The sequence below is a fragment of the Microcebus murinus genome, chromosome 14 (assembly GCF_040939455.1).
Source record: "Microcebus murinus isolate Inina chromosome 14, M.murinus_Inina_mat1.0, whole genome shotgun sequence".
NCBI classification, from domain to species: domain Eukaryota; kingdom Metazoa; phylum Chordata; class Mammalia; order Primates; family Cheirogaleidae; genus Microcebus; species Microcebus murinus.
Genome location: NC_134117.1, coordinates 55,907,917 through 55,932,566, shown reverse-complemented (window position 1 = coordinate 55,932,566; position 24,650 = coordinate 55,907,917). Strand labels below are relative to the sequence as shown.

Sequence of the window (24,650 nt, the reverse complement as noted above, 5' to 3'; positions counted from 1 at the left end):
CAGACAGGCAGAGGCACCCACCCTCCTCTTGCCGCCAGCCCTGTCCTTAAGCCCCTACTTCGGCCTTGCCCCTTGCCAGCTCCTGGGACTGACCACGGCGGGTTTCTGGCCAGGGTTTGGCAGAGCAGTGCAGCCTGGTGGCTAAACACAGGTGTCAAACACACCCGGGGCCGCACCCGCAGCTCCACTGTCACTGCTGGAGGGCCTTGGGCAGGCTGCTGAGGCAGGGGATGGGCTCACGAGCATGCAGTGAGGGGCAGCGCCTCCCAGCACGCAGTGAGGGCTCCGGAGCACAGCGGCGTGGCAGTCACCATGTGTGGCCTGAATGGCTGCCACCTCCAGCAGGCCCTGTCCCCTCTGGGCACAGTCACGTCTTCTCCCTCCCAGCCCAAGGCTTGTCATGGGTTCCTCTGCAGATGCAGGCAACGTCTAACTCTTCCGTCCTTCTCTCCCTGCAGTTACCCTGGGGGTCCTAACGCCCCCGCGGGCATGGGTATCCCTCCGCACACCAGGCCGCCCGCTGACTTCACTCAGCCAGCGGCCGCCGCCGCAGCAGCGGCAGTGGCGGCAGCAGCAGCCACGGCCACAGCCACCGCCACGGCCACCGTGGCAGCCTTGCAGGAGACGCAGAACAAGGATATAAACCAGTATGGACCGGTAAGGGTCCCCGCTAGTCCTGGTCCAGCGTGGCCCAGCCAGGCAGGCAGCCCCAGGGAATCAGAGCTGGGGTGCGGGTGCTTGTGGGGCCGTGTGTGCCTGGGGAGCTGGTGCCGTCAGGGTGCATTTGGGTTTTCTTGGAAACACGTGGAGGGGTGTGTGTTAGAGTGTGGCCGTGTCAGTGTGGTTGGCTGTGGCAGGGGGTATTTGAGCACTCTTGTTTGTTCTGCGTGGGTTGGTGGCTCTTATGTGACTGTATGGGGAAGAGGGTCACACATTGCTCTCTGGTCCCCTACTCACCGAAGAGTGGGATTGGTGTCTCAAAATTGCCTTGTGGCCCCAGTCTGTCTCCTGGGTGGCTTCTGAGGCCAGTGTCGTCCTCATCACCCGATCTGGGGGTTCTGTCCGGGCCCCGGTGCAGCTCCCCTGACCTCCAGAAGGATTGGGTAGGGGTGAGGAGAGGGGTGCCCCGATAGACCTGCAGGACAGGGGCGTGGGGCTGGGGACTGCAGGGCAGTGGGCAGAAGTGGAAGCTGGGCGGAGTCTGACTTTGTGGATGGAGCGTGTGTCTCCACTGGCCAGGACCAAGGAGGGGCCCGGACTTCCAGGAAAGGGCGTCAGCCTCACTCGGGCTCCTGCCTCCATCCTCATCCACCTCCACCCTCCCTTGCCCCTCCCCGCCCCTGCACCCTCTTCCCTGTGCCCTGCCTGCCTCCCTGGAAATGCTGCTTGTGCACTGGAGTGACCCCACCCCCACCCAGCCCGTGACACCCCCAGCTGCATCTTTCCTGTGCGGCCTGCAGAGGGCAGCAGGGAGCCCTGGAGGACCGAGCTCCTTTGGGCCCTGGTGACACACCTGCGGCAGCCACACAGGAAAGTGCCCCTCCCCCAGCCCCCACCACTCCCTCCCTGCACTTTCAATGCATGTGGCATTTTATTCTTTTTTTTTTTCTTCTTCTCCCGTTGAAGGTCTGTTCCTCTTTCCAGATGGGTCCCACCCAGGCGTATAACAGCCAATTCATGAACCAGCCCGGGCCTCGGGGGCCTGCCTCCATGGGGGGCAGCATGAACCCCGCGAGCATGGCGGCTGGGATGACGCCCTCGGGGATGAGCGGCCCTCCCATGGGCATGAACCAGCCCCGGCCGCCCGGCATCAGCCCGTTTGGCACACACGGGCAGCGGATGCCCCAGCAGACGTACCCGGGCCCCCGGCCCCAGTCCCTCCCCATTCAGAGCATAAAGAGGCCATACCCGGGAGAGGTGAGTGGGGCAGCGGGCAGGTGGGAGGCCTGGGCTCGGACACGCGGGGCTGTGGGCAGTGCCTTGGAAGGGCGGGCTCGTCCTCAGAACACCTGGACCAAGAGGCAGGACCTTAACAGCCAGATGCCCCTGGGTTCGAGAGCTGGTTCCACCACTTTCCAACTGGAAGACTTTGAGCAAGTCATGCCACCTCCCCTAGTCTTAATTTTTTCTTTTATAAATGGCCGTGGCACTGCAACCCACTTCCTCAGGCTGCTTGGGGACCTGAGTAGGGGACATCTGTGGCGTGCTTCACCCTGGACCGGCTCGTGCAGCCATTCGGCAAGCAGCAGCTGCTCCAGCTGTTCCCCCACCCTGGCTCAGACAGTCACGGGTGACTTGGGGTTTAGTTCTTCCCACCCACGTGAGGACTTCCCCACCCTCCCTCCAGAAGTGAGAGCTGAGACCAGCCCTTGCAGAGCACGAAGGCGGGCATGTCGGGGACGATCGCACACAGGCAGTGTGCTTCTGAGGGCTGGTGTCCGTCCGAGGTCTGTCGCTCTATTGGGAGCAGCACTGCCGCTGGCTCAGCCGAGGTGTTGGGCGAAGTAGTTTTACTTAGGGAGTAAAACCCACACGAAGTAGTTTTACTTAGGGAGTAAAACCCAACGAAGAAGTTTTACTTAGGGGAGTAAAACCCACACCTCCTGCCCTCCGGGAACGGAGACCTTAGCAGGAGAGAAAAGGTTTGTGCAGAAACCCACACAGGAATTGTGCGCGCAGGCTGTGTGGGACTCATTGTGGTCCAGAGAAGGCAGGTGTCCAGAGGGCATGTCACAGGGCCTCCAGGGAACACTTGGAAACAAGGGTACCCAGGGGAGCGTTTAGTGCACCTGCAGAAGACACAGGGCTCCGGGATCCTGAGCTGGCAGACACCCCTTGCGGAGCCTGCCCGGCACCCCCTAAGCACGGCGCCCAGCTCTCTGCTCTCACACCCACTCTCGGGAAGGTTTCCTCCTCCCGTCTGGTCTCAGGATCGTGGTGCTCAGCGTGGGCTAACAGTGGGGTTTAATCCCAAAGACTCTAAGTTCCTAGAAGATCTGTGCAGTTCCCCTCAGCATCCACCCTTGCATGAGCTGGGTGGTTTGGCAATGGGGAGAGGTGTCCCAAGTCCAAGAGGGGAGAGAGAGGTCAGGGATCCAGGAGGCTCGGGCCAGCCCTGACCCTTGGCATGGTCAGCAACAGTTCAGGGAGGGGCCAGAGAAGGGCCATTGGCTCCCAGGCCATGCCTGTCCTCAGGGCACCTCGAGCTCCTGGCCTCACCCCCCGGGCACAGCCGCCACACAGTTTGTGGGCCTCTTCTCAGCCTCCTCTGTGCTCAAGCTCCCAGAGTCCCCACTGTCCGGGCTGGAGGATGCATCTGTGAGCCCAGCCCCAGGGCTCCAGACCAGGGGAGGCGACGTGCAGGGAGGCTGCGGCGGAATCCCTGGTCATTAGCGCCACTCTGCACCTGCACCAAAGCTGAGCGCCCGGCTCTGCCCGCCCCGAGAGAGCATGCCAGGGGCTCTCGGTATCTTCCCTGCGTTAATCATCCTCTTCGTAGAATATTGCTGCTGCTCAGCTGCAAAATAACTGGCACTGGGCTGTGCCACGGGGCGGTCACAGCCTGCAAGGCCTGACCCTGAATGGGAAAGCTGGCCTTCCGCCCACTGGGGCCCTTATTCAGTGTTGGAATTGTTAGAACCTTAGGGCAGGAGCTGGAGTTGGGTCACCTGGCCCCACAGAGGATTCGGTTCTCAGCCTGGCGGGTGGGCAGGCACCAGCCATTTACACACCTCCCGTGATGGGAGCCTCACTATCGCACAGAACCACCAGCGTGTCGCAACAGCATGAGCTTTAGAGAGTTCCTCCACGCTGACACGCTGTGATGTTTACCCCAGGGCCTTCGTGTGTTGAGCAAGTATTGATTGAGGGCACTTTGCCAGGCACAGGGACACAGCCACCAACAGGACCTCTGGGCCTAGAATGCAAGAGAGACACTCAGGGAGTTTCCACAGATAGAAGAAGAAACCACGGATGCACAGGATGTCACAGCCCTGAGGGTCCCCTGATTTTTCAGACAGGGAAGGTGGTTGGAGGGTGGCACTGTCTCTTTTCTCTAAATTGCTCCTCCTGGGAGAAGTTGTCTTGTCCCTGCACCAACCTGGTGCTCGCGGCCTCTGCACAGACATTGCAGATAGCCTGGAAGTGAACACCAGGTGTGTGTTCTGCTCTGTGCGGGGCGCGGGAAGGACGCCACCCACGTTCAGTCTCAGAACGCAGGGGTGCGGGGTCACCTTTCTGGAAGCATGGCCTGTTGACTGTTCCGCCACATCAGGTGCACACTGCGTGACACAGCCCCGAAGCAAGCACTAGGAGATGCCCCTCTCATCATGGCCTGAATGAGAGGCTGTGAAAGCGTGCCTGGAGTTCAGAGGGTCTTGCTCCAGGAAGAACAACTTTCTGGGCAGGTGGCCCATTAGCTGGACAGGCAACGTGCACTGTCCCTGGATATCAGGGCAAGAAGGGGCCTCGGGCATCATTTGCTTTGGCTGCTCCCCCTTTTACAGATGGGGGAGGGTGGCTTGTGGGTGGTCAGTAGCCCAGGCCAAGCAGAGGAGGTGGGCGCAGTCCTGGTGTTCAGGTGAGCATCTTGGCTATGAGAACTTGGTGACCTTTCTCCTGTCCTTTCTCTGCCCCCGCAGCCCAACTACGGAAACCAGCAATACGGACCAAACAGCCAGTTCCCCACCCAGCCAGGCCAGTACCCCACCCCCAACCCCCCGAGGCCGCTCACCTCTCCCAACTACCCGGGGCAAAGGATGCCAAGCCAGCCCAGCACCGGGCAGTACCCGCCCCCCACGGTCAACATGGGGCAGTATTACAAGGTGAGTCCCACTGTTGGGGTGCCCGCACCACCCCAAGCCTCGCCCCTTCCCTCCCTGCGCCTCACATCGCTAACACCACCCGAAGACACCTAGGGGTAGATGGAGGTTTCTGGGTGCCCCCGTGTGCTCAGAGCTGAGATCGGTGGCCAGAAAGTCAGACTGGCTTTTCTTGGTTCCTATTCCCATGGGGCTCGGATGATGGCTTGTCTTCTCCGTGTCCTATTTGTGGCATTCACAAGGTGATAAAGGAAATTCATTTTTTAAACGAAAAGCACACACCCTGGATACATTAACATTTCATTCGAAACTTTGTCTCCCTACATGCAGATGGGCGCCAGCATGTTGTCAGGTTGTTACTCCAGCTGTGATTTTGCATCTCTTACTTAACGTGAAATCATAAACGTGTTACTTATTGCTACAGATAGTTTCTATAGTTTTTACTTTTAATGGCTGCCTAATGTTCCACCAAAATAACCATATCATTATTCCCTCTCTATAAGACATTTGGGTTGCTTCTGATTTTTCACTTCTTTAGTAATGTTGTAAAGAATCTCTTCAAGAATACAGCCTTGTCCTTCTTCAGAATTATTATAAAATACATTCTCAGGAGTGAAGAAGACTCTTCGCCATTTTACGTTTATTTGCCAAAGAACCGTGCTAGCTTACATGACCAGCCACCATATGGGTTTGCCATTTTCACTCCAAATTCAGCACACTAGGTGTTGCTATTTTTGTAAACTGTGTTGCTGAATTCACGGCTGTGGACAGAGAGAGGCAAAACGCTGTCCCCGAGGGGAGGCCTGGCCTGCCCCTCTCACTCCCCTGCCCTGCGTGGTGTCCGCAGCAGGCCCTGGCTCCTGGCGGGCGTGACACCAGGAGGGAGAGGGGGCCCCTGATGGCTCTCCCGCCTCCCACTATAGCATCACCTGTCTTGTTTTCACAGCCAGAACAGTTTAATGGACAAAACAACACCTTCTCGGGAAGCAGCTACAGCAACTACAGCCAGGGGAACGTCAATAGGGTATGTTCCATTTTAATTTTTGAAATTCTAACCCACATGCAATTGTTGTGTCTAAGGGTTTGTGCTATTCCTGCCCTGACCTCTCATTAGGAGGGGTCCGTGGGTTGGGGTACACTTCCGGGTCATCTGTTCTGGGGCACAGAGATGCCTGGGACTGAGACTCCACAGCTCTGGGTGGGTGAAGCGGGGACAAGTGTGGGCCGTGCCTGTCCTGAAAGAAAGCAAGGCGAGGACCAGAAGAGAGGGAGGGGCCCTGGGGAATCTGCGCCTGGGATTCTGCAGGCCCCGACTCCATCTGGGGGCCCTGGAGGGGTGGGTGGGTGTGCAGGGTGTGGCCTGGAGTCCTGCCATGGGGTGCGTGCCTGGGTGGCAGCAGGAGACGTCCTCTCCTGCCAGGGTTCTATCAGACGAGTCCCCCACCTGAGCCTAGTGTCCCCCTTGGCCACGTGGGTGGGTGGGGGTCTGTGTCCACCCACCACTGGAGGAGCTCAGTAGGTGCGAGACCAGCTGAAGGGGAAGGAGGGTTTCCCTGGGGGAGGCTCTCCTCCCCCGGCAGGAGGGCCGTAGGTGTGTGTCCGCAGCCGTGGCCCCTTCCGTGCCCGTGACCCCATAACCTTTGTGTGGTCTCTCTTTCCCTCCAGCCTCCCAGGCCGGTTCCTGTGGCAAATTACCCCCACTCGCCTGTTCCAGGAAACCCCACGCCCCCCATGACCCCCGGGAGCAGCATCCCTCCCTACCTGTCCCCCAGCCAAGACGTCAAACCACCCTTCCCGCCTGACATCAAGCCAAATATGAGCGCGCTGCCGCCGCCCCCAGGTGAGGGTCCCACCTTGTCAGGCAGCTCCACCCGGGGGCCCCCCTGGCTGGGGGGGTCTTGCAGACAGGGCAGAGGGCTCAAGAGCAGGTAGGCCCCACCCAGAGGGATGTTTGGGGTGGGGGCTGGGCCGCCCCCTGCTGTGGGAGGAGCAGGTTGGGCTTCTGGAGCAGGGAGGCAGGTGGGAGCAGAGGGGATGCGTGGCTGGGCTGGGCCAGGTGTCTGGGATAAAGACATGGCTCCCTGCGTGTGCTGGGCACATGCACACACGCTGCGTCCTCTGGGTGTTCAGCCCAGGGTGAGCGAGTCCCACCCGGGGCCCTGGAGTCCCACGCTCCTGTGTGCCAGGGCGCGTGGCTCACCTGGCTCCTCTCCCACCCCAGCCAACCACAACGACGAGCTGCGGCTCACGTTCCCCGTGCGGGACGGCGTGGTGCTGGAGCCCTTCCGCCTGGAGCACAACCTGGCTGTCAGCAACCACGTGTTCCACCTGCGGCCCACGGTCCACCAGACGCTGATGTGGAGGTGCGTGTCAGGGTGGGGGCCCCCGGGGTGACTAGCTTCTTTCTGTCACCTTCACCTGTTCCATATCCTTCACCAGGCCCTCCCTGTGCGAGGGTCTGGGGGTGTCACAGGGGGCCTGTGGGCATGTCACGTGGACAGCCCAGCATCCTGGCCCATGGGCGGGGGGCAGCTGTCACTGACGCAGAGGGAAAGGTGGCCAGGTCAGACCTAAAGGTGAGAAGGAGGGCATCCCAGCTGAGGCCTCGAGTTGGCAGGAGGGAGCGGCAGTCAGGGTTAGAGAGTGACACATGGCAGGAGTTGGGACTATAAAGTGGAGAGTCCAGCGAGGGAGGCAGGCCTGCGCCAGGCTGCACGGGGCTGGGCACCGGGCTGGCGGCTGCTAGGCACATGGGGACGTGCAGGGGCGCAGGGCCTGGAGCTGCTCTGCTGGGCCAGTCCTGTGCTCAGGGCCTCCACGTGTGACCTGCTTGCATCTTGGGAGTGGGCAACGCCTTCCCTTTTGACTGATGAGGAAACTGAGGCCAGAGAAGTGGATTAGTCTGTGCAAGTTCTCACAGCTAGCAAGGGGCAGATCTGAGACTTGGGCCCAGGTCTCCTGAATGTCAGAACCAACCCGTGGGTTTCTCCACCCCTGGGTCCTTTGTCCTCAGGCAAGACTGACACTGTGTCACCGTGCCTGAGACTGGGGCCCCCTCGGCTGCCCAGTGAGCATCTGGAGGGCAAGAGATGCTTCTCTGCACTGGGCATGTGTACACACACCCCCTTCCCATCGCCTCAGCCATGCTGAGGGGACTGCAGCAAGCTGGCATGGGCACTTAGGACACAGAGCCAGGCCACTCGGGCCGGAGTGGGGAGTCTCCCGGCACTGGACATCCCGCGCTGCAGCCTGCCTGGGCTGGGGCCCTGCTCACCCACTCCCCCTACCTGGGAGTGTCCTTGCCTGGGAGGCCCCCTCTCCCTTCTTTTTTGTCACGCCTGTGGGGTTGCTGCTGGTTCCTGCCACTCCGTCAGTGCTGTGTCCTCGGGGACCACCTTGGGGGTGGGGGGGCTAAACCAGACATGGCCCTGGCCTGGGAGGGCTGCTGCCAACGGTTCTGGAGACGGGCATCATCAGCCTCGCAGCCGGTCTGGTCAGATTAGTGTCTGTCCTTCCGTCCCTCTGTCCTGGGGGAACTGGGGAGATTGTCGCCAGAGCGCGGGGTGTGGCAGGAGAGAACGGCATGGGGGGCGTGGGGGCAGGTTGGGCGCTGGGCGGTTTCACTGGAGATGTGGAGGAGGGGTAGGCAGGGTGAGGACCAGAACTCGGTGAGGCTGGGGGAGCCGTCGTGCCGGGGATGGGGTCCTGGGGGTCTCAGGCTGTGGTGCGTGCAGAGGTGTGCGGCCTGCCTCGGGGTCACAGAGGCCACGGACAGCCCCACCCCGCCCCCCCATGCTGAGCCGCCCGCCCCGCCTCACCCAGGTCCGACCTGGAGCTGCAGTTCAAGTGCTACCACCACGAGGACCGGCAGATGAACACCAACTGGCCGGCCTCGGTGCAGGTCAGCGTCAACGCCACGCCCCTCACCATCGAGCGCGGCGACAACAAGACGTCCCACAAGCCCCTGCACCTCAAGCACGTGTGCCAGCCGGGCCGCAACACCATCCAGATCACCGTCACGGCCTGCTGCTGCGTGAGTGGGGGCGGGGCGCCTGGGGCCCGGGGGCACAGGCAGCACGGACACCCGACCCCCTCTGGTCCTCGGCCTTGTCCTTGGGCATCGTCCCCCTGCCCATAGCCGCCGAGCGACCGTCCAGAAGCACAGCTCCACAGCCTGCAGGGCCCTCCCACCACCCAGCTCGCAGAATAAGCGTCACGCTCAGCGGCTTCAGACGTGGCCATTTTCCCCTGGACGCTCGGCCCCCATCCGTTCTCTGCACACACCTCTACCTTACCCCACTGTAGGGCCACCTTCTCCCCTGTACCCCGTCAGGGAAGTTCTGTGTGTCCCTCCAAGCTGTGTTCTGCTCACCAGAAATTGTCATATTCTCACCCCGTTTTCCCTTAGAGCCAACTCCACCAAACCCAGAGTTAGTTCCCTCCCTCCTTCCCCAAACCTGTTGTGCTACAGTCATGTGCATGTGTCCCTCCAACCCGTGACATGCTGATCTGGGACCACCTCTCTGCCACCCTCCTGTCCCCCAGAGATCAGGGCCCAGCACACAGGCCTTGCTCAAGACACTTGCCTGGAAGTAAACTGCCAGCCTGCTCTGCTGACCTCCCTGGGGGACACGGAGAAGGAACCTCTCTGTTCCTGTTCTTTTCGAGCATAGGGCGCTGAGGCCACATGGAGATAGGAGTCACAGGAACGGCGGTGCTGTGTGCGGCTGCACAGCTGTCGGGGGCTGGGGTGGGGTGGCTGGGGTGTACCATCCCGGAAGGCTTCCTGGAGGAGTGAGGACAAGGATGAGCCTCTAGCAGGAAGGGCCAAGGCTACATGCTGGGGAGCAGTAGGGGTAGAGGAGGCCAGGAAGCAAGGCAGGTGCCAATCCTGATGCCATGTGTCCAGGGGCTGTGTCAGCGTCAGTCGCCTTGTTGGCTGGAGTGGAGGCAGCTTTCCCAGAGTGGTGACCCCAGCCTGAGTGCCTGGGCTCGCAGGTCCCAGGACACATCCTGGGCCCCTGCGTCTATCTCTGTCCGTGTCCTGGGTGGCATCACTGTGGGATTGGGGGGTTCTTCAGGCCTGGGGGTGGCCTAGGGCTGCAGAGGCTGCAGGTGGATGGGGCGTGGGGCCTGCAGGTGGGAACTGAGCGTCTGCCCCCTCTCCGCAGTCCCACCTCTTCGTGCTGCAGCTGGTGCACCGGCCCTCTGTCCGCTCCGTGCTGCAAGGCCTCCTCAAGAAGCGCCTCCTGCCCGCGGAGCACTGTATCACAAAAAGTGAGTCGGGCTGGGGACCAGGATCCAGACTCCAGCCCCACCTGAGTTTGGGGCTGAAAAATAGTCACTTTTTACCTGGTACCAACCTCCGGCTCTGTGCACATAGCCACTGGGCTCTGGGTGTTCCTGAGCACCAGTCCCCAGCTCAGACCCATGCCCTCCTGCTGGGGCTGCAGTGCTGATCGGATGAGCCAGGGACTGCAAGGCCGGGCAGGAATTCTGGGACCCAGCCTGTACAGGACAGCTGGCTGCTCAGCCTGGGAGACAGGACAGATGCACAATGCCATGGTTAGGACAGTCCAGGCAGGCTTCCTGGAGAAGGTGGTGGCCTAGGTCAGGCTTTTAGGGATGGGAGGATTTGGAAAAGGATCTGCATGAGGCGGGAGGCACAGGGCAGGGGGTGGATGCCAGGTTGGCCTCCCCACCTCAGCAGCTTAACCTTGAACTCAGAGGGACCTGGCTTAGAGTCCACTTCTTTGGAGGAGACGCCCAGGGTGCCGACATGGGGGCTCTGTGCGGAGAGATGTGTGACTGCCCCTCTCTTAGCATCTGCTTCTTCTCAGCGGCTCCTCGAGCCCTAGAATTCCACCTGGCAGTTGTCCGTGTCTGTTTCCACACTTTAAGAATTCAGTGCAAAAGCGCCTGGGGGTGCTTGTCACTGACCCAGTAAAGCAGAGAAGTGCCAGGCTGGGTGTCCTCCAGCTTTGCAGAAAGTCCCCTGTTCCTGATAAAGACAGGCCTGTTCTGCAGAGATGGGGGACCTGCCTTCCAGAATGCAGGGTGGCCCAAGGAACCCAGGGGACTGACTGCTCCACTTTGGGCCTTCTCTTTGGTGGGGCTGGGGAGAAGCAGGGTGGGCTTCAGCCACGAGCCAGTGGGGAGCAGTGTAGACCTGCCCCCTCGAGGTACTGCCCGGCCCTCCTCACCCGCCCTCGCCTCCCGCCCCACAGTCAAGCGGAATTTCAGCAGTGTGGCTGCCTCGTCAGGCAACACGACCCTCAACGGGGAGGACGGCGTGGAGCAGACGGCCATCAAGGTGTCTCTGAAGTGCCCCATCACATTCCGGCGCATCCAGCTGCCTGCTCGAGGCCACGATTGCAAGCACGTCCAGGTGAGCGGCCCCAGGGAGCACAGCTCTAGGCCAAGCCACCCGGACTCTGGCTGGGTGGCCAGGGGTAGGCAGAGGGGACAACAGGGTCTGCAGAAACATTGTCCCCAGAGGGCATCATGGCAGTCAGCAGCCGACTTCACTCACTCCTTTCAGCTGTCATTTATCCTCGGAGCATCTTGTCTGTGTGCTCAGGCTGGGTTAGGGGGGCTGCAGAAGTGGGTGTGGACGGTCCCTACTCTGGCAAAATGGCAGCTGCCAGCTGGAAGTCTGGCACATACAGCTATGGCTATTACGAGGCCCGAGGTCAGGGATGCCTCTGCTTGGGTCACGCTGTGCTCAGGGCCTTGGCCCGAGCAGGCACTCAGTAAGTGGCTGTGGCATGAGCAATTGTCACAGTCTGAGCAGCCTGTGGCAGCCCCGTGCAAAGTGTGGGCAGCCCAGGCTGGGGGCTCTCCCTGCAAGACCTGGATGTGGGCTGCAGAGGGGGCCCAGGGCTGTCACCCTCCGCTGCTCCTGAGGGCTTCATAGTAGGACAGGAGCCTCCTCCCTCCAGAAGAAAGTGGCAGGTGCAATGGGTAGTCTGGTTACTTTATTTGTCCGAGACCGATGGATGAACTTGCCCAGATTTGCTCTCAGTATCTAGGCTGAAGAGGTGGCCAGAGTCCACGCTTCCCTGGCCTCAGTGGGAAGGGCTGTCACACAGCAAAAACTTGGGGTACAGGGAGGCTTAGAGGACATAGGCGCGGGGTCACTCAGGATGGGAGGCGGTGTGAGGGGTGCTGGGGCAGAGACACTGGGGACTTGGTGGGGCAGAAAGGTGGCATGCCTTTCCCTGCACCTAAGCCCCAGCCCTGGGTCTCTCCCACCACCTGTCACCCTCCCTGGTGGGGACATCTTCCCAGGGAACCCTGAGGCATGGCTCCATGGTTTCTGACCGTTTGGTTTCTCCTGTCTGTCTGTCTGTGGCCTCTGCAGTGCTTTGACCTGGAGTCGTACCTGCAGCTAAATTGCGAGAGAGGAACCTGGAGGTGTCCTGTGTGCAAGTGAGTGATGCCCCCACCCCACTGCAAAGGGGCAGATCTCCTGTGGCCTCCCTCTGGCCCTGTTCTTGGGTCTCCAGCCACCTCCACCTGCCCTAAAAGCAAAACAGAACCCGACACAGCAGAGGGGCTCAAATTCTAAGCTGTCACAGGAGTGGGATCTGGACCTAGCTGGGAGGGTGGGCTATGCCCCGTTTTCGTCGGGACCAAGAGCAAAGGTCAAGCTGTCGCTCTCCTTTTTCAGTAAAACCGCTCTGCTCGAGGGCCTGGAGGTGGATCAGTACATGTGGGGCATCCTGAATGCCATCCAACAGTAAGTGCGGCCCTGGCCAGGGTGGCCAGGGGCAGGTGGGGCAGGGTGCGAGATTGGGACTGGAGAAAGATGAGTGTGTGGACAGCCCTGGCACAGCCCCCGACCCCACTGGCAGACCACTGACCCACATCCCTCACCTCTCTGTCACTTGGCCTCAGAGGCCTCTTGACCTGGGGCAAATGAACTTTCTAGAAGGGACAAAACTCAGCCGGAGCAAGAAGCCAACAGTACCCCCATAGCTGCTCACCGGTTGGGAGGCCTTGAGGCCAGCTGCCCTGTGCCAGCCACTTGCTTTTCCCACTGCCCATCTCCCAAACAGACGGGAGCGACCCTACCAGGCTCTGTCTTGTGCACAGTGTGGGGAGAGTGACAGCGAGGGGTCTGGCAAGGATGTCTCCGTGTCTTTTCGTGTCCAAAGCCCGGCACCCCAGAGCCTCAGCTCTGCCCCCATTGCTCCCCGCAGCTCCGAGTTTGAAGAGGTCACCATTGACCCCACGTGCAGCTGGCGGCCGGTGCCCATCAAGTCAGACCTACACATCAAGGATGACCCTGACGGCATCCCCTCCAAGCGCTTCAAGACCATGAGTCCCAGCCAGATGATCATGCCCAACGTCATGGAGATGATTGCGGCCCTGGGCCCCGGCCCATCCCCCTACCCGCTCCCGCCTCCGCCCGGGGGCGCCAACTCCAACGACTACAGCAGCCAAGGTGGGTGATGCCCAATAGGGAGGGGGAGAAGGAGGGCGGCCCTGAGTCTCCGCAGGGGCACAGGATTTCTGTGCTGATGGTGGCAGGTATGGCACAGGGTGTGGTTGAAGAGGCAGAGGTAACATAGCTCCCCCCAAAATCTCCCAGATTACCAGACTTAAGTGTATGTCAGCCCTCGCCCAGGGGCTGCAGAGCCTGCTTTGCTGGTTGTACAGCTGCCACCGCCTCCCCAGGCAGCTTGCGCTGGGGCTGCTGATAGAACACCCCACCGGGAGCTCCTGTCTCCCCCCGCCCACCCCGGCCTCCTGTATTTTGCTGTACCGTCTGTATCTGTAACTTGCCAGAAGGGACAAAACTCAGCCCTATCCCTACAACCTTCCCACCCTCACAGAGACATAGTCTGGGCTCCTAGTCCTAGCCTTTGGCCACCAAAATCACTGTCACTGGCTCTTAGGCTCCCTGCTGCCCAGACCAAGCTTCACCCCTTCTGACACTTGGTTCCTGGAAAACACCTTACCCTCAAATACGGAGGGTGGCAGCTCCCTCACCAGGATCCCTGATCTCAAGTCCCCAGCACTCCTGGGTGAAGACAGGCCCAGAGAGGTTAGCCCAGCTAGCCAGAGCCTACAGCGTGCTGAGGGCCCCAGCCCCCCGGCGTTCCAATCCTCTGACCCTCACCATCGCCTCGTGGTGGAGGGCACAGTGCCCAGCGAGGCCAGACAGCTGGCTTCTGATGGTGTCACCTTGAGTCTGGCGCAGCTTTCTTGTGGACTTGGCAGAACCTGACCACCCGCTGTGGCCATGGGGGACCCACTCAGCAGATCCTGTTTCAGGTTCAGGCTTGGGCCTCCTTCCATGTCCTCCCCAGCCCCACAGGAGCCTGGCTCACCCCCTTCCTCTCACTCTGTCCCTCCTCCTCAGCAGTGAGAGCAGTGCACGCCCTGGGGTGCCAGGGCCCACGGAGCAAGGCGGCATGGCTGCTCCCTGGTACAGCCTGGCAGTGTCAGGTGTGGGAGCTGACTGCAGCCTCCTGGGAGGAAAAGGACTTGGCTGGTAGTTTTACACACTCCCTGTTCCCACAGGGTGGCCACCTTCCCTCTGGGTGACCCCCTTTCCCCATCTCGTTCCCTTCCCAGGCAACAACTACCAAGGCCATGGCAACTTTGACTTCCCCCACGGGAACCCCGGTGGGACATCCATGAATGACTTCATGCACGGGCCCCCCCAGCTCTCCCACCCCCCGGACATGCCCAACAACATGGCCGCCCTTGAGAAGCCCCTCAGTCACCCCATGCAGGAAACTGTGAGTACCTCCGCCTCACCCGCCCACTCCCCACCCTGGGGTGCTGACAGGGGCAGAGGGCTCCCCGTGGGATGCAGATTCCCCGGTTCCCTCCCAGGCAAAGGGGAGGACTAAGGAGTGGGTCAGGGGCTCAGAGAGGTCTAAGAGGCCTGACTGAAGCTGAGTTATGGCCCATTGGTGTCCTTGGACTTGGCTGTTTCTCCCAGGACTTCGGATTCTCTGGACACTAGCACATTCTCACACTGACTGACATAACACGGTTCCCACTTTTGTCCCAAACTCGAGCACCTATGCCCCGAGAATCTGAATGTTCAGGGCGTTACCACCTCCTGCAAGGAGAAATGCCAGGAACTCTAATTATCCTCAGAGTATTCAGTTCTTGTCCTGTTTCGCATTTATTGACCCGTAGTACCCGTGTTGCTGAGACAGCTCCTTCTGTGCTGTCCTGGGGCCCTCCCTCCCGGTGGCCCCGGCGCAGGGGTAGGAGGCCTCCTGTCCCCCGGGGTCCTCATCTAGTGAGTGCGGGATGAGCCCGCTCAATTTAACAACCGTTTTCTGAGTCGTGCCCTGGGCCAGGCCTGGTGACAAGGTGTTGAGCAAGACAGACAGGGGCCAAGTGCTAATGGAGCAAACAAAATTTCTGGCAGTGCCCTGGTGGGGAAAGAACAATTGGAGTTTGGGGTAAACTGAGGCCCACGGGCTGAAGGGGCTTGTCTGAAGCCTCAGTCATCCTGGTTTCTTTTTTTTTTTTTTAATTTAATTTAATTTAATGTATTTATTTATTTATTTTTTTTTAGCGTATTATGGGGGTACAAGTGTTAAGGTTACTTATATTGCCCATGCCCCTCTCCCCCTCGAGTAAGAGCTTCAAGCAAGTCATCCTGGTTTCTAGCCTTAGCAGGAGGAGGGGCAGTTGCTGAGGACCTGGCGGCCCAGGGCCCTCACCAGTGCCTGGCAGTGGCGGTGGGTGGGCCTGTGGGGTGGGCTGTGCCAGAGGGCGCTGCTCCAGGCCTCTCCTCGCCCTTCACGTAGCCTGGAAGGAAGGGACCTCTGCATTGTACTGTGTTCCACACGCCCGACACGGACCTGGCTTTACCACTGGCCACTGAGCGTGGCCAGAGCCACCCTTAATTCTTAGGAGGAGTGAAATTAACCAAAAGAATTCTGGGGGGAGGAGGAAGCACCACACGGCTCTCCCCAGGACGCTGAGTCAAAAATAGCTACTTTGTGGTGCTTTAGCCACGTTTTCAAAAGTTACTGTCCGCCCTGTGGGGGATCCGACTTTTGGGGCTTCTGGCTTTGTCCTCCTTCCTCAGCCCTGAGGGCATTCTACGCCCAGGAGACACCCCAGTCACACACACTGCACACACACACCGACACCCACACTGCACACATCCGGAGCCTTCACGGTTCCCAATGCTGGAAAGTGGCAGCAGGAATTCCGTAGCCTTCCGCTCACCAGGCAGGCTTGTTCCTGCCTCCCGTGAGCCCTGCCACCTGGGCTCTGTGCAAGGAGCCTGAGCCTGTGACTTGACCTCAGAGCCCCGCAAGGTGCTCCCTAGGTGGCCCCGTCCTTCCCGTTTCCAAGCTCTTACTAGAGGGCAGCCGGACCTGGAAGTACAGCTGTGCGAGGTAGGAGGGGGCAGTCCCGGGTAAACTCCTGCCACACCTGTCCAGCCGGAGGCAGCCGCACCCCCGGCTGAGCACATGGCTGGGAGAGACGCACGCAGGCAGGGACTGGCCGGAGTGTCCCAACCAGCTGCCAGCGCACCCAGAACTCTCCCATGCCCTCAGCAGGACCGAGGGAGACAGCCTGGTCAGAAGACCCAGGGGCTGTCTGTCATGAGCTGAGCTGCTCACTTGCTCCCCCGGGATGGGCACTGCAGGGCGTCCACAGGGACAGGGACCACAGCTGGCCTCTCACTGACAGCCCCTTCCTCCTGTACATCCCGCACTCAGGTTCCCAGGGAGCCAGAGCCCATGCCGTGCAGTTATCCCCTGGTGTTAGGGCCTGGGCTGGAAGGACACTGGACCTCCTGGGCCACATGGGGGGACGCTGTACCCTGACAAGGAGGGGCGCCCACATTGTGGCCAGAGGCCGTCCTGCAGCGAGGCCCCAGGGAGCAGTTTTAAGAGGATCGGGAAGAGGAGCTGGGGTCTGGGGAAGACCAGGGGTGGTATGGCTGCCAATTCCAAACTCAAGAAGGAAGAACATGTCACTGCTTTGTTGGCCCCGGAGTCGGGGCAGGGGTGCGGGGGATTATCAGTGAAAGACCAGGGAACCTTGGCGACCAGCCTGCCTGTTCCCGCTGAGCACCTGGAGCTTCTGTGAGCCCCTGGCTGCAGAGCGTGAGTGGGGCTGGGTCTGCTGGGATGCTCAGAGGGGGACAGGGCTTGGGCTTGCGTTTCATTCTGGAGGAAGGGCCTGCTTGGGACAGCAGACGCACTAGCAGGGCAGTGTTGGGGTCTCCCTCAGCCCCTCCCCCACAGACAGCCCGGTCGCCAGTGCACGCGTGTGTTGTCCTTGGGGGCCTGGAGGTGCCTGCCTCCCTCAGCACCCCTGTTCGAGGGCTGGTGGGGTGGCCGGGTGGAAGGGCCTGGCAGTGGGCAGGGATGCCCGTGGTCACCCAGGTGCCCGCCCCGCCCCGCTCCGCTCATCCAGCGGCAGCTGAGTCCCACAGGGAGGCAGGCAGGGCCACCGCACACCTTGGCTGTGGGAAGGCCCCTTCGTGCCCAGCGTTGCCCCTCCCCAGGGCCTCTCGGGGGGTGCAGACCCGCCCTGAGCCGCACGCCTGCGCGATGCTGTCTGTCCGCGTCTGCTCTCCACTGCCCGGCCGCGGGGCCGCGCCATGCTGTGGCAGCACCTCCCGCCCCGCTCCCAGAAACATGCCCATTTGCTTCTCCATCCTGCCCTCGCTGTTGTTCGTTGTGGTGACGGTGTCCGGGCGGGGGGCCGGGCCGGCTCCCCGCCTGCCTCAAAGCCCTCCCCACTTCCCTCTGGCCCCACACGGCCTCAGAGGCCCCCTCCCCCCCCACAGCCTCCCTGATGGGCGGTTTTGGGGGGGCACATTTTTCTGTTTGTTTCTCTGCCCAACAAAAGCATCCAGCTTTGTACAGGGGTGGCTTTGTTTTGGGGGTCGTTACTTCCCTGGTTTGTTGGTTTCATTTTCTTCAGGCATCTCGTCGCTGTACCTGGTCACCTCACCTTTCTTTTCTCCCGCTCTCTCCTCCTCCACAGATGCCACACGCTGGCAGTTCTGACCAGCCCCATCCCTCCATACAAGGTTTGCACGTACCACACCCCAGCAGCCAGTCAGGGCCTCCATTACATCACAGTGGGGCTCCTCCTCCTCCTCCTCCTTCCCAGCCTCCCCGGCAGCCGCCACAGGCCGCTCCCAGCAACCATCCACACAGCGACCTGACCTTTAACCCCTCCTCAGCCTTAGAGGGTCAGGCCGGAGCGCAGGGAGCGTCCGACATGCCGGAGCCTTCGCTGGATGTAAGTTGGGGTCACCACTTGCCTTGGCCGGGGGCTCGGCCTGGCGCTGGGACCTGCCCAAGAGAAGGGGTGGGCGTTGAGGGCTCAAGAGGGGTGGGTGGGTGGCGGGTGGGCCCCAGCAAGTGTCCCAGCTCCAGACCAGGAAGCCCCACAGTGGGGACGTGTCCCTGAGGGCCCCCGCCCCGCCAGCCCCTTCCTCCACCCCGCCAGCCCTTGCCACTTCAGTCCCTGTGGCCACAGCCCTACACCCTACTGGTGCCCCACTTCCCGCCCAGGCCCCTGTAGGGTCCTCGGGGCAGCACGAGAGGGTCCCTGCCCTTCTCCCCCCGCCCCCCATGTTGAGCTCACTGTTTCTGTGTCTGCCACGTTCTCTGGCCCTAGGCAGGGGAGGGGCTGGAGCTTGCTGGTGTTTGTCTGTCTCCGGTTTTCTTGTCCACGTGTCGTCCATGCCCTGCTTCTGCTTGCTCCATCGCTCACTTCAAGGGGCCCCGTGTGGGTGACAGGATAAGGGGCAGGACACAGCTGGGGGCAGCAAGCCAGAGTGAGTGGCTGAGGTTCAGGGCCTCCCACCTTGCAGCCTGGCTGGTCTGGAAGGTGCGGGGTGGTACAGAACAGCTGGACAGGCCTGGCCAGGTGGGGCTGTGCTCAGCCCACACCCCTGGCGCTGGACTCCCGGAGGAGCAGGCCACTCTTGTCCTTCACCAGCTGGCCCGACGGCGTCAGACAGTTTTCGTGATGGTTAGGAGTCACTCACTGTGCAGCCATCTCAGCAACTTGCTCCAGCTCTCCTCCCCAGACCAGGCCATTGGAGATCTTTTAAATTCCTGGGGCTCCCCCATGTGACAGAAAAACTCCAAGGACATCTCTGTAGAGGCTAGAGATGGTCTACAGCCTCTGCCAGGGGCCACCGGGAAGGACGGCTGCTGGCCAGCCACAGGCTCACCAAGGAGCCACGAGCCCTCGCTGCAGAGGGCCGGGGGTGGGAGTGGGGGACTGCGGGGACCACCCAGCCTGCCAGCCCACCTCTTTGTGCTTACGTGTGGGGCTGCATTATTTCTGCCGGGAGGCCCATGTGACCTGCAGCTCCTCACAGCAGGGTCAGTGGGGGCAAAGGGATACTCTGATCAAGAGGAAGCCCCTCCACCTGCCATGTGGCCCTCCTAGCTTGTAAGGTTCAAGTCTGTGCCTAGGGAAGGGTTGGCCCAGCCTGGGGCTCAGCAGGTGGGCTGCAGGCCCCTCCCCTAGGTTTGGAATGAGCATGGGTGTGCCCAGATGAGGTGCAGTGGCCTGGATATCTTTGGGGACGGCCACAGGCCCATGCTCCATACCATTATCGTCCCCCTGGCTGGGACCCAACAGGCAGGTGGAGGGAAGCCACCAGGCCGGGGTGCCCGCACTGCTCACCCTGGGCCGGCCTCAGCCGACAGCTCATCCAGACTTCCTGCTTCTTTTCCAGCTCCTTCCAGAACTCACAAATCCCGACGAGCTCCTCTCCTACCTGGACCCCCCCGACCTGCCGAGCAATAGTAACGATGACCTCCTGTCTCTCTTTGAGAACAACTGAAGGCCACCCCTCCGTCGGGGCCATCCCTCCGCTTTGCCTCCTGCCCCATCTCCCCTCACTCTTCCCCACCGGGAGCCTGCGCCCTCAGACCGCCCCTCGCCCGGAGCCATAGGGAGGGCGCGGGAAGGCTGGTGGGCCTGGAGCCTGCGCCCACCCGCACGCCCTCACTTGGGCCCACACCCAGTGCAGGCCCCGAAGAGTCGCTCCTGACTGGAACTGGCCCGGGAAGGGGGCTCGCCCCGACGGCAGCTTCCCAGGCCGCCTGTGCGTGTGGATTCCAGGCGACCCTCCAGTGCCCTCCGAGATTCTTCCATTTTCTAGACTGTAATCCTGCCTCCCTGCTTCCTGGCCCAGAGCCTCCTTCAAGTGACTGTGGGACCTGCGAGAAGTCCCCCCAGACCCAGGGTGGGCCCTAAACCTTGGAGGAGTAGTGACAGTTGGCAGTAGTGAGACCGGCCTGCCCACCACCACCCACCACAGAAAAGCACAAACCTCTGGGAAGGAGAACATCTCTCACAGGACAGGGGTCATTGGCTTGACCTCTGACCTCTAAGCCAAGATACCCTGTAAACACACTCTCAAAAAGCAGAGAAGATGGACAAGATTCTGTGTTTGAGAGAGGGTATGCCATTCCTGCTGGGGGCCTGGTGGGAAAGGGCTTCCCAGAGCCAGGACGACGCCCCCAATGGCTCCGCCACCTTCACGCCAGACCAGCGGAGCGGGGCAGAGAGAGCACAGATGTGTGCCCAACCAGAATTACCATGCCCTCCGTTGGGGGGGTGGGGGGATGCCGCCAGCCAGAGTCCAGTAGGGGCAGCAACTTGTAACTTAGCTCCAAGCCACTCCCTGTTTTTAAACAGCAACAAACTACGAAGTCATCTGGAGCAAAGGAACGTTGTACTTGGACAGCAAGCAAACCATTTCTCTCCATGTGTTCTGTCTCCCCTCCTGCACCGCCCCCCAGCTCTCCAAGACTGTTCTGTGGGACACCCACTTCCCCCTGTGTCCTAGTTCCCTGTCCACCCAAATGGCAGGGGGCACAGGTGTGGGAGCCCAGGGCATCTATCTGTCCAGCCTCTCTGTCCCTGTGCTGCCCCTGGCTGCCAGTCTCCTCTGCCCACCGTGCCCCTCTACCGCCAAAAGCTTACCCCACACTCCGCTTGAGCAAGGCAGCCTCTGGCCTTCCTGCCACTCGTCACTCCACCTGGCTCTCTGAGGCCTCCCAGGGAGCTTGTCCTATGTCCACTTTGTTTCAAGCTCGTCTGTGTCCCCCTAAGCCTTGTGGCCTGGGGTGATGCTGGCTCGTCCCAGCACTTGGGTCCTGTCTGTAAATCCTTTGCGCTCTTCCCTGCCACTGCCTGGGCCCTTTCCTGCTTCCCTGTTCCCTGTGGGTGCTCTCGATCCCGCCGTCCCCGGCTCCCTCTCTGTGGTGGGTGGCCCCAGCACTCCTCTTCCCTCCACGGACTTTCCCGGAAAGGTGGCCCCAGCTGTTGACTTCCAGTCGCTGTACCAGACGGCACAAGGTTTTCTGCAAGAAAGCTGCCATTGCCGCCCCGCCCCGCCCCTTCTTTTCCTTTGTCCCGTTGTCGTTGAGGTTTTTTCAAACAGCGTGTTGTTCGGTATGCAAATCAATTATTTTAAGAATCGCTTTTGTAAATATCTTTGTGAATATTTTAGTATTGTCTTTGATAATATTCAACATTTTCATGACCTGGTTATAGCCTTTGCTGGTGTTTTTAAAATACCTTGACTCAGTAACAAACATGGAGTCTTTTTTTGTTTTTTTTCTTTTTTTAAACAAAAAAAAGGAACCAGGGCTATTTGTACAGATGAAGGGACGAACGGAATGGGTGGCTGTGCTGGGAGTCGGGAGACCAGGCAGCCCACTGTTGAGGGCCATCCCCCAGTCAGCAGGCGGGGACAGGTAGTGTGTGGTCACCCTTGCTTGCCCAGAGCCTGTGGCCTGGCAGGTGGCCTGGTCTGTGTCAGACCATCTGGAATTTCAGCTCCGGACAGACTGACAGCTGCCTGCCTTGGGAGTTCCTACTTCCTGCCTCGATTGATACTTTGCCCCAGAAAGGCCTGGCGTCCATACTGGTTCTCAGCAGGGTGTGCCCAGACTCCCCTCACAGACCTATCCACAGCTTTCCACGCAGAGGGTCTAGAAGCTCCCTGCAGCCCGGGCCCCTCCCCACCCACCTCTGGGCCTGGCACCCGAGGCTGGGTTCCTGGGTTCCCGGGTTCCCTCCCCAGCAAGCCTCCACCAGCACGTAGCATTCCTTCCGGCGGGCTCTGAAGCCCTAGGCTCTGGGGACATCCTCTTCCAGAGTGATTTTGGGGCCAGGCCAGGGTGTGAGGGAGGTACAAAGGCATCTGAGGCAGGAGCAAGCCCCAGCCGCCGTGACAGACGCAGGTGAAGACGACATCCGTAAGCAGAGGTGGTCCTGAGCCTCTGGAAAGATGCTTCCCTGATCCTTGCGGACGGCTCCTTGGAGCCATAGCAACGTCAGCAAAAGCAAGGCCTGAGCAAGCCACTTTTCCACGGCAAGCATCAACCCAGCCCATAGGTGCGTGTCTGTTGCCACTCCTCGAGATGGGTACAGGGAGACGGCGGGCAGGCGGGAGGGGCCGAGCCCAGGCAATCGCCCCATCTTCTTGGTTTGAAGCTTTATCCATGTATCATGTTCCCTGTAGCCATTTTATTTTTTATGAAACTGCTAATACTTTCTCCCTAACGGAGCCCTTAACCCCCCCCAGAGAGCTATAGGTCTGCTCCCCATGGCCTTCGGGCCTGACCCGTCCAGACAGGGTAGTGTCAGCAGCAGTGACTCAAGGGACGTGTGTACATATGTAAATGAGAAATAGAGACATGTCAACAGATGCATTCATTTCTCTCGGAATGTGTATTGTTTTTATTTTACGAAACAAAAAAAAAGGCTTGGAATTCCATCTTACGTGGAAAAACTAGATCCTGTTCGTTAGCGTTTGTGAGTTCTCCACGTTTGTCTCACTCATGTAATATACTCTGACCCTGTGTGGAAAGGAATTTTTGTTTTGTTTTTATTTTACCTACATGTACTATTTAGCTTCAGTGTACTAGTCCTGCCACCTGTGTATTTTTAGGGTGCTATGGAAATAATGAAAAGAAATGGGGATTTCAGAAGAAAATTGTAACCAAATTCATACTTTGTATAATTTTTTGATATCATGATCACAGGTGATTCACACGTACACACATACACACACCCACACGTGCAGCCTGAAGTGACTCCCACAGCAGCCATCATCGTCTCTGTACATCGTATGTACAATGCAATCATTTCATACTTTCAACTGGTCAGAAAACTAATTGTGATTTCTAGTCTTGCAAAGCTGTATGTAGTTAGATGATGTGACAACCTCTAATATTTATCTAATAAATATGTATTCAGATGAAACCTGTATATTAGGTGTTCATGTGGTTATTTTGTATTTAAAGATCAAATTATTTGACTATTGCTAGACATTTCTATACTCTGTTGTAACACTGAGGTATCTCATTTGCCCATGTTAATTTTTTTCTAAATAAATTGACAAAAACTGAAGGTTTGGCGAACTAGCTATTTTGTGGATAAGGAGTAGTTTCGGTGTTTTTTTTTTTGCTTTTGTTTTTGAACCACCACCCCTACCTTGGCATCTCTGCACCCTGCACACAAAGCAGTTAAAGGGTTTGGGTGCTGAGTTGGAAGAGCCGCTGCCACTGTGTCCCTGAAGAGGAAACCGCAGGGACAGTTTGGAGCACATAGAGTGTGTGGCTGGACAGAGGAGGGGGTGCTGGACAGGCCAGGTGCTTGCAGGGTGCTGGGGGGACCCCAGTGACCTCAGCATCCAGTGGTGGCTGGTCTCTGACAGTCCACTGGGGATTGTTCTGGGTTTAAAGAACAGGAAACTTCACGTCATGCTACAGGGCTGCTGTCCAGAGCACTCAGGAATGAAGGAAGGGAAGCACAGCCAGGCTCACAGAAAGTGGGTGATCACTAACAGCCACTGTCCCTGTGGACCACTCACCTATCTCATTCTGGGCCCTGGGCCCGTCCGTCCCACCCCTCTCCCTTCCCTGCTAAGGGAAGCTTGGGTGACTGCACTTTCCGTGGGCTCCTGCCCCGCCGTGGCCACGCCCCAGGCCACGGTTCTAACCATCCTTACAGCCTCAGCTCCCAGCACGAACCCACTGCGCTTCCTGTCTCCCGCCCACGTGTGGGGAAGTGAATCTTATGGCTGGTCACTGGCCTTCCTCCACTTAGCCGACCGCCAGGCGCTAGGAGGAAAGCAAGTGTGGCCACCATGGCCGGCCTTGACAGGGGCTGTCTGCAGATGGAAGTGTGGGCTGGGCAGGCACCCCAAAGCAGCCACTCAACCATATCGGGGTGTCTGTGTGGAACGTGTGTCAGAAGGGTGTGAAGGCCCCTCTTGAGTGTGCAGCAGCAAGTCGGGTTGAGGCGGCCCTGGTGCCACCTGTGGGGGGTGGGGCACCCCCAAGGCCCTTGCTCTGGGGCCTCCGAGGCAGCCGGAGTTTCTCATTTTGCTGGGAGATGAAAAGTGAGGGGCAGAAGACGAACGTTAAAAATGGAATCCTAGGGCCGGGCGCAGTGGCTCACGCTTGTAATCCTAGCGCTCTGGGAGGCCAGGCGGGCAGACTGCTCAAGGTCAGGAGTTCAAAACCACCCTGAGCGAGACCCTGTCTCTACTATAAAAAAAATAGGAAGAAATTAATTGGCCAACTAAAATATATATATATAAAAATTAGCCGGGCATGGTGGTACGTGCCTGTAGTCCCAGCTACTTGGGAGGCTGAGGCAGCAGGATTGCTTGAGCCCAGGAGTTTGAGGTTGCTGTGAGCTAGGCTGACGCCACAGTACTCACTCTAGCCTGGGCAAGAAAGCGAGACTCTGTCTCAAAAAAAAAAAAAAATGGAATCCTAGCTACTGCTCGGCAGTGGGCACTGCCACCACCAGCATGGCCAGGGCAGACGGTAT

At 59.7% G+C, this 24,650-nt stretch overlaps 1 protein-coding gene across 4 annotated transcripts in view; it reads left to right on the top strand.

The window, feature by feature from the left end:
- ZMIZ1 (zinc finger MIZ-type containing 1) overlaps positions 1–23,219 on the top strand; it is a 228,058-nt gene extending 204,839 nt beyond the window's left edge. For 2 of the 4 annotated variants that reach the window (XM_012762467.2, XM_012762466.2), the window contains 15 exons: positions 459–657; positions 1,627–1,917; positions 4,641–4,823; positions 5,767–5,844; positions 6,486–6,660; positions 7,042–7,183; positions 8,643–8,853; positions 9,992–10,097; positions 11,048–11,208; positions 12,184–12,251; positions 12,493–12,561; positions 13,025–13,269; positions 14,406–14,572; positions 17,811–18,071; positions 19,528–23,219. In XM_012762467.2, coding sequence (XP_012617921.1) covers positions 459–657; positions 1,627–1,917; positions 4,641–4,823; positions 5,767–5,844; positions 6,486–6,660; positions 7,042–7,183; positions 8,643–8,853; positions 9,992–10,097; positions 11,048–11,208; positions 12,184–12,251; positions 12,493–12,561; positions 13,025–13,269; positions 14,406–14,572; positions 17,811–18,071; positions 19,528–19,635 — 2,464 coding nt within the window. In that variant the 3' untranslated portion in view covers positions 19,636–23,219. The remainder of the gene's footprint in view (positions 1–458; positions 658–1,626; positions 1,918–4,640; positions 4,824–5,766; positions 5,845–6,485; positions 6,661–7,041; positions 7,184–8,642; positions 8,854–9,991; positions 10,098–11,047; positions 11,209–12,183; positions 12,252–12,492; positions 12,562–13,024; positions 13,270–14,405; positions 14,573–17,810; positions 18,072–19,527) is intronic. The other 2 variants (XM_012762468.3, XM_012762470.3) reach the window with 2 other exon arrangements.
- The last annotated feature ends 1,431 nt before the right edge of the window (positions 23,220–24,650 follow it).